The following is an 8,359-nucleotide window of genomic DNA, read 5'->3' on the forward strand; positions in this document are numbered from 1 at the left end:
AAGAGACGTGTGGAGCGTTGTAGGGAAGGGAGAAGAGACGTGTGGAGCGTTGTAGGGAAGGGAGAAGAGACGTGTGGAGCGTTGTAGGGAAGGGAGAAGAGACGTGTGGAGCGTTGTAGGGAAGGGAGAAGAGACGTGTGGAGCGTTGTAGGGAAGGGAGAAGAGTCTAGGATGTGTGGAGGGTGTTTGAGGGAAGGCTCGGCTGTTTTAGCTGATCTAAGTGCTATAAACTGCTACCAAGCAGTAATAAGTCTATTTAGGCCAAAGGGGTATATAATGGGTATTGGGTATAGCTCTAATCCCGCGCCTATCACCCTCCCAGGCGCCAAGGAGGAGGACTTCCGCCTGCCTTACCATAGTCACCAGCAGCTCCCGGCGGGCATCCTGCCCATGGTGCCCGAGGTGGCCCAGGGCCTGGGCATGTGCCAGGCCGCCCACGCCAAGGACTACAACCGGCCCGCGCCCAACCCGGCCGTGGCCACCCTCACTGCCATGATCGCCAACGAGCTGCTGTACGCGGGCGCCTCGCTGACCGCCGAGACCATCCTGAAGAACGCCAACCAGCTGGCACAGCTGCCCCACGGACCCCTGACCCGGCCCTCCGAACAGCTGGGCTTCTTGGCCTCCGTGCAGGGCCTGCAGGTAACCATGCTCCGAGTAGGACAGTCACGATTATAGACATGTTACATGACTATTAATTGTCATTCAAATAATTGCGATTAACGATTATAATTGTTTTTGTCATTGACAATTACATTTCTGTTTGGCTTGTAGGCTTTGAAGTTGCACATGGCAGATATGACACATTACCTAAATATACATATATATACCGACATATTTGACAACATTGATAGTGGAAATAGCGTATCTACAATAGGCCAGTCAATCTGAGGGCACCAAAAAGCTGAGCTGCCCCCTGAAAAGTGATGACTCATCACTATACCATAGTTTGTAGGTCCATTTTTAGCCTGAGGAATGTTTTTCATGCAAAACAAATGCTTGCAATCGATTCAGAATCATGAAAAAAAACATAGTTAGACCCCTCACAAGCTACCTAAAGAAGATTTTTTGGGGGTCTTTTATTCCTGTATTGTAAGTCAAGGGACCCAAACTTGAACCCCCTGAATTTACCTTGATCCACTAAGAATAAAATGGAACACTTTTAACATGTTATTTGGATGACTCTAAGGATCATAAAAAACCCTGAATGATTACTATTGCAATTTCTTTTGGGTCAGGCCCTTTTTTTTTTTTTTTGCTTTTTTAGCTTTTTTTAGATTGACTAGCCTACAAGCTCACAACGCGTCGCATAGATCGACTATTTCCACTATTTATTTTTTTATGTTTGAAAATATATGAAAGATTTTCAACATGAAAACGAGTATGACTAAATAATTGCGATTAAGATTAGACGATTATGTAATAATTGTGACAGGCCTACGTTTGAGACTGACTGATGTCTGAATTTCTGGGGGGGTGGGGGGTCAAATGCCGTCCTCATTTTGAGTCTCGGACCAGTGGTTCTCAGACCTTTTCATGTCAGGTACCCCCAAATTGATGTGTATTCAGCTGTGGACCCCCATCTGGAAATGTTTTGTGTCAGGGACCCCCAGAAGCAAGGAATTGAGTTACAAATGTCTGCTTAAAAATAAATAAGAGCGAGAGAGAATTCAAAAATTCAAAAATGGCAGATCTACAAGCTCATAGTGTGGAACAAAGTGATGTGCTACGAGCTTGTATATCTATGTTTTCAATAGCCAAAGTATAACTATATATGGCTAAAGTGGTTAAAATGATTGTAATGCTATTACCTGTAACTAATTTTGCCGGGGACCCCCTGGAACCCCCTGATGGTCCCCGGACGCCACTTTGAGAACCAATTTCCTAGACCACCCGTTACTGATGTTTTTGATGGATGCTTTGTAAATAAAAATGCTACATTTTTCCTTTCAAAATGTTTTTGTCTGTTTGAGATCATCATTTATGTCGTCTATTTTTTTGGACAAAATAATGTGACATTAAGGTGTTTTTTTTTTTTTTACTCTCTCGCAGGTTGAATACAAAGATTTCCCCAAAAACAATAAGAATGAGTTTGTGTCGCTGATTAACTGCTCCTCCCAGCCTCCTCTCATCAGTCATGGGATCGGGAAGGATGTGGATTCCTGTCATGATATGGTGAGTCTGCTCCAACACAACTAGTCTCTGCTACTGCAGTGGTTCTCAACCTTTTCACATGGTTCCCACAGTCATGAAATTCCTGGAAATATTTTGAAATTAGAAAAATATTTTTCCAGTACTGGAAAAGTTTTGGAGTTTATCAAGGGTCCTGGAAGGTCCTGGAAAAAATATCTGCATTTTCTTTGCTTATTGATTTTGTTAATACCTCTGAAATGAAAATTAAACATGAGCCAAATTGTCAAATATTAGAGGCAGAAATTGTGAGCATGTAGATCGGCTATTTTCACAATAGAACCGTGTTATACACAATTCCTCAACTCTTAGTGCTCTTATGGTGGGGGGTCCCCAGTTAAAACATGATTATTTTGGGGGTCACAGCCTGAAAAGGTTGAGAACCACTGGTATACACTACCTGTCTTTGGGCATTGCGCATAGGAGTAAGCGACCTGTTATTGAGCTGAATTATTGTTATATATTCCTGGAAATTGGGTTAAATATTCTGGAAAAGTTTTGAAAATGAATTGGTAAAAATGTGTGGGAACCCTGCCCTAGCCTGGCGGGCCATCCCTGATACTGCATTCACTCATTCCTTCCCCAGTATAGGAACGAGTGAGTGAATGCACAGTATGAGCCTGGCTGGCCAGGCTAGGGACCTCCCCACCATGACGAGCACTAAGAGTTGAGGCTTAACATTTTGTTTAACAAGGTTCTATGTTGTGAGGCATTGAGAGCATGTAGATCGGTTATTTTCAAAATGTTTGCCTCAAGGCCAACGTTTAATTTGTCATTTTAGAGGTATTAAAAAGTCCTCAAATTGTCACTTTAGAAATGTGCAGATACCCTCTATACACTTAAACTTTAGGCTGGTTTGTTTACTGTTGAGTGAGAAAACAATGTTGCACATTAAGTTAATCACCCACAGGTTGAGAACCACTGTGCTACTGTACAATACTTTGAAAAGACTAAAAAGTCTGACATCCTCTCATGGTCCGTTCAAAGAAGAGAGATATTTGTTTCTAGTCGCTTCGATCGCTTCACTTTGGTCGCGCTGGTCAGAGTTGGAAAAAAATCATGTCAGATCAGAATCAAGGCGAAACAGCTAGAAACAACACAAAATAAATGCTGTCTTCCTGTATTGGCAAGTTGGCATTTGACCTTGGTGCCATCAAAAAATGGACTACACCAGGGTTCCCCAATTAGTTTTCCCCAAGGGCCAAATTATGTCTAGGGTACCAAGTCGAGGGCCACAACATTGCAGGGGGCGGCGGTGGCGTTCCTGCTACTCCAGCGACAGTTCCGATATCGTCGTTGTCGGGTGAAAATCTTGTATGTCCAAAACCGTTCGTTTTGCATTTATCATTTTAAAAATGATTTAAACTAGTGAGAACAGCCAATCTACGGTGCGAGGCGTTGTGTGACGACGGCCTTGTTTGATGAAGCAGAGCTTTACTTTGCGAAAGAACGTTCACATTTTGAGATACGGGTTTTCCACCCGACAATGACAATATACTAGTGTTGTTGCTGCTCTTATACCAACATTAATACTGGGGTTGGTGGGGGCCAGACAGTAGCCCCCCGCAGGCCGCAAATGGCCCGCGGGCCGCCTATTGGGGAACCCTGGACTACACCAAAGACCCTGCCCCTAAAATGCCTACGGTAAATCCCAGGCCTAATGTATTGTGTTGTAAATGCTCATGCTGTTCCTCCTATGACCAACAGGCTGCGTTGAATATTCTGAAGTTACTCTCAGAGCTGGACCAGCAGCCCAATGACAGGACAGGAAACGGACCAATCTCTGGGTAAAGTTCTTTTTTTTTTTTGAAATATCTACAAGCAGATCTACAAGCTCACAGTGCGGCACCGAGTGCCGCGCTGCAAGCTTGTAGATCTGCTATTTCTTTTTTAATCATGACAATTTGTGCAAGTCTTTGAATATTTTTTTCACAGGACAGTTTTTCATTGATTGTAATAATTAAACTACAAACAACATTAAAAAAGTATAATTTAAAATACATTCATTAAAGCCTAATCTGTATTAAAGTATAGATTGATTAAACATATTCCTTTTTATTAAATAATTACAATCAATGGAAAGCTGTCCTGTGAAAAAAACGAAAATGTCACTTAGGTAGGCCCTTTGCGCTCCAAGCCCTCGATATATGGACCCGATTCTAAGAAAGAAAAAAAAACATGTTTCTCTCATTGGTTCTCAAACTTTTTCATGTCAAGGACCCCCAAAATTATAGTTATTTATCTGCGGACCCCCATCTTAAAATATGTTGTTCCAGGGACCCCCAGTAGCAAATATGAGTCACAAAGGTTTGCTTTGAAAAAGATATTCAAAGATTTGCACATATTTTCACGATTTTTTTCAAAAATGGCAGATCTACACGCTCATAGCGAAGCACCGAGTGCCGCGCTATGAGCTTGCATATCTGCTACTTATCAATAGCTAAAGTATAAAATAATTCCAGGTCTCAATGGGTTTTAAAGGACGTAACGTCACTAATAAAGAAACCTTTAGATTCGGTGTCGAGACAAACTAAACGCTGTCGTTTTCTCCAGGTGCGGCAAGCAGGACATGGAAGGCGACTCGCTCCTCAAACAGGCTAACTCAAGCACCTTGGCACAGACTCTGGACGGCACTGTTTAAACGCACAAACACACAATGGGTTGTCTTGACGGAAAAAAGCACTAGAGAAAGCTCACACTGTGTTCTGGATGTTTAAAAGACTTGACTTACATTTGGTTTGCGTGCCGCGTGTCGTGCGCCTGCAAACGGCTGTATCTCCAAGCGCCGTGAGCTTGTGGATCAGCCGTTTCCGGCGCGCGACACACCGGCACCACGCAAAGTGTAAATCACTTTGGAAGCCTACAGCTCGCTTTTAACGGCGGCCGTAGGCTCTGAAGCAACACTGTTCATATAAGATGTTAATCGCAAATGTTCACAGTTAAACAAGATTGTTAAAAAAAAAGGATGTTTTCCTCGATGTTGTTTAATTGTACACATTATTTATTCTTTTTTTTTTTTTTAGTTTTCATTGCTTTGCGTTAAATGCGGCTGCATCCTAGTCCAAGAAGGCGGGGAGTATTTCTTTTTTTTTGTGCTGAAATGGAACGAAATCATGGAAGCTTTTTTTTTTTGTTCATGACTAGAGCTTATTTTCTCTTTTAATTTCCTCTTTAACGAGACTTGCCTTTCTCTGGTTTTTAAGTGTTTTATGTTGAAACCCCTCCCCTTTCCTCTCGGAGGTGGGGGTTTACGGAGTACTTGGCCCCCAACATTGGTTTCTTTCCATCTCTTACTCTCCCCCATGAAGCTTTGAAATCGTGGAGATTATAATGTGTTTTGTCGTGTTCCTGAGTGAACTATCAATGTCGTCGTTGTCCGATGAAAACCTTGTGTCCAAAACCGTTCGTTTTGCATTTATCATTTTAAAAATGATTTAAACTAGTGAAAACAGCCGATCTACTACTTGTAGATCTGCTGTTTTCACTATACTTTTGTGTGACGGCTGTGTGAAACTTGGAGATACAAGGTTTCTACCCGACAACGACGATATGTAAAATGGGGCAGCATTGGGGTAGCATCGCAGGCTACGCGCAAATTGCAGCACGGCAAGTCATGAAGCATTGAATACCAGGTATTCTCTACAATACCAGTGGTTCTCAAGACATTTTATTTTGAAGGACCCCAAAAACTCTTCAGTGTACAAAGAACCACTGCTCAATACCATAAGATGTACAGTTTTTTGAGCTTTGCAGGTCGGCCTTCCCCAGATGAATGTAAATCTATCCCTGAGAAGATAGATGAGGCAGTGTTTGTCCATTAAGTAAAAAAATAAAAAAACGTTTGCACACTTAGATTAAAAATCTAAAAGCGGGTGCACACTGCCCAGCTTGCACGGCGATGGGAGAAAAATGTATTGTGGCAAGTTTGATGTCGGCGGCGTACCTCTTGAAATTCCATCCGCTCTTTCAGTGTCTGCGTCTGGCTCTCGAAGACTGAAAAACGTACCTGAGCTAAGTTTCGGTCAAGGTCGCCACTGATCGAAATCTTGCGTCAGTCATTTCTTTCTCCTGTTCCGTACAGTGTGTATGTATAATGGTTTATTGTTGGGGTTTGATGTTGGCTCCCTCCTCCTCCTGTTTGTTAGTGCGGGGAGCAAAACGACAACCCTTGGCTTGAACATTAAAAAGCAATCCAAAATGTGCCTTGCCTATTGCAAGAAGAAAGCTTTCCCCGCTATGACGGCGGCTTGAGTTCTTGCAGGTGGTTCATTTCAGATCCATATTCTTCAATTCATCTACTGATCTCGTCAGGTTTTTTTTTTGTTCTTCGTTAAGGAATGCGACAAAAGCGAGAGATTCTCCAGGAATTCCAAGGCTTCACGGGGAGAGCAATTTACAAGAAAAAGAAAAAATATATAGATATATTTTTTTGGGGGGGGTGTGGAGTACTCGTTTAACGGTAGATAACCCTGAAGGTTACATTTGGACTCCCCCCTGGGATGCAGCTAGCGGAACCACTGTTGATTTTCCCTAGAGTGCTTTCAATCAACACCCATAAGTGAAGTGTTTTATCTACAATCACCGTTTCTCAACAGGCGCTCTCCAAATGGACCCCTTAAACGGGCCTGTAACTCTTTTGAGAGCGTACAAATGGAACCCCGGTTCCACGTGTACGCTCTGGGAGTTGAATTAACACCGCGGCCGTGACAGTAAATTGGGGGTCCAAAAGATGACCCCCACCCCCACTGTCCCCTCTCGGACTTAACAGAGTAGTTCACCCCCGAAATGATTTTTTTTCTATTTATTACTCATGCCATGGAGACTTGACTTCAATAATATTGTTTTTTTTTGTCGCATTCCTAAGACAAAAAAGATATTATTTGGGTCCCCATCCGGAATCAGTGGGGCTACATCTATTGTAATTAAAGTGTCTTAGGAATGCGACGAAAACCCAAAAATATTATTGAAGTCAAGTCTCCATGGCGTGAGTAATAAAAAAACATTTTGGGGGTGAACTACTCCTTTAACAGACCTGTTTAAAGCCGTCCGTTTCGGACCCCTGGTGGTCCCTTGGAAACCGAACGTTGACAAATGGTGGTCTACATTACCATGTAGGTTGTAGGGCCAGGAAGTTTCTTTTTTTTTATTTTTATTTTTGTGTGAGTAAATGTCGCGAGTGTCTGATTGTAAATGTGATGTTGTCCCCCCACTTGTGTGTGTGTGTGTGTGTGTGTGTGTGTGTGTGTGCGCGTCGGTCGGGGCAGTGTTTAAGTCTTCTCGTTGTGTATGGTGGAAGCACGGTGGATAACCTCACCCCCGGTCATCTCTGTCCCCCCCCTCTCTGTCCCCCATGGTCCTCTGCTCCCCCATGGAATGTAAGTAAAACTTGTGTGCTGTCATGCACAAACATACAAAAGTCGTCTTTTTTGTGTCTCCTGCTCTCCATTGCTACCAGTGGTGGAAGAAGTACTCGCATCATTTACTTAAGTAAAGGTATTACAAGTAAAAGTATTCAAAATATACTTGAGTAAACATACAAAAAGGTATCTGCATCAAAATATAAAGTACCAAAAGTAAAAGTATTCAAAACGTGAACATGACCATTACGTGCCTAAACATTTGACGTAAAGTGCATGTAAACATCAGTAATACTTTCTTTTACTTAAGCCTCCACTGCAGGCTGGAGCAGTTCTGCCTGCTCCCTGATGGGGGCAGCAGAACACAAGTGCTGGCATCAAATTAAGTGTCAAAATATAATGAGAACAGTTTAAGAAAGTATATACAGTTGGAGGGTGTACAGCCTTGTGTTAAACAGATGGTACACACACAGGATATAAAGTTTATTTTCTTTTTGAACAAATAGCATAAATCACTTTTGGGACTATTGGCAGCATTATTAAAATATATAAATGGTATACAACAAAGCAGCTCTGTTTATAGCCTATGTGTTAGAGGTCTACTCGATACAGTGGTAGTAAACTCAATAGTTAGTAGTCTTCACAAATCTTACAGCTGTGTTCGCTGTGTACAGTATGGGAGTTTTTTGACGTTGGTCACGTTTTCAAACTCACTTGCGTTGGGTGTACAGTATGTAATCTGTGGGAAGTATGTCTCTGATGGTATAGTGGGGAGGTGGTTAGAACGTGTAGCTCTGTTTCCACCACATTTT

The 8,359-nt window shown here is 42.4% G+C and overlaps 1 protein-coding gene across 2 annotated transcripts in view; it reads left to right on the plus strand.

Annotated features, from left to right (window-relative positions):
* The window catches only part of stau1 (staufen double-stranded RNA binding protein 1), a 33,955-nt gene extending 26,363 nt beyond the window's left edge, over positions 1-7,592 (plus strand). For both annotated transcript variants that reach the window (XM_080727531.1, XM_080727532.1), the window contains exons 12-15: positions 323-642; positions 2,053-2,175; positions 3,898-3,977; positions 4,744-7,592. In XM_080727531.1, coding sequence (XP_080583657.1) covers positions 323-642; positions 2,053-2,175; positions 3,898-3,977; positions 4,744-4,831 — 611 coding nt within the window. In that variant the 3' untranslated portion in view covers positions 4,832-7,592. The remainder of the gene's footprint in view (positions 1-322; positions 643-2,052; positions 2,176-3,897; positions 3,978-4,743) is intronic.
* Positions 7,593-8,359: the final 767 nt, after the last annotated feature.

Source organism: Nannobrachium achirus (genome assembly GCF_963921795.1).
Source record: "Nannobrachium achirus genome assembly, chromosome: 6".
Classification (NCBI taxonomy): Eukaryota; Metazoa; Chordata; class Actinopteri; order Myctophiformes; family Myctophidae; genus Nannobrachium; species Nannobrachium achirus.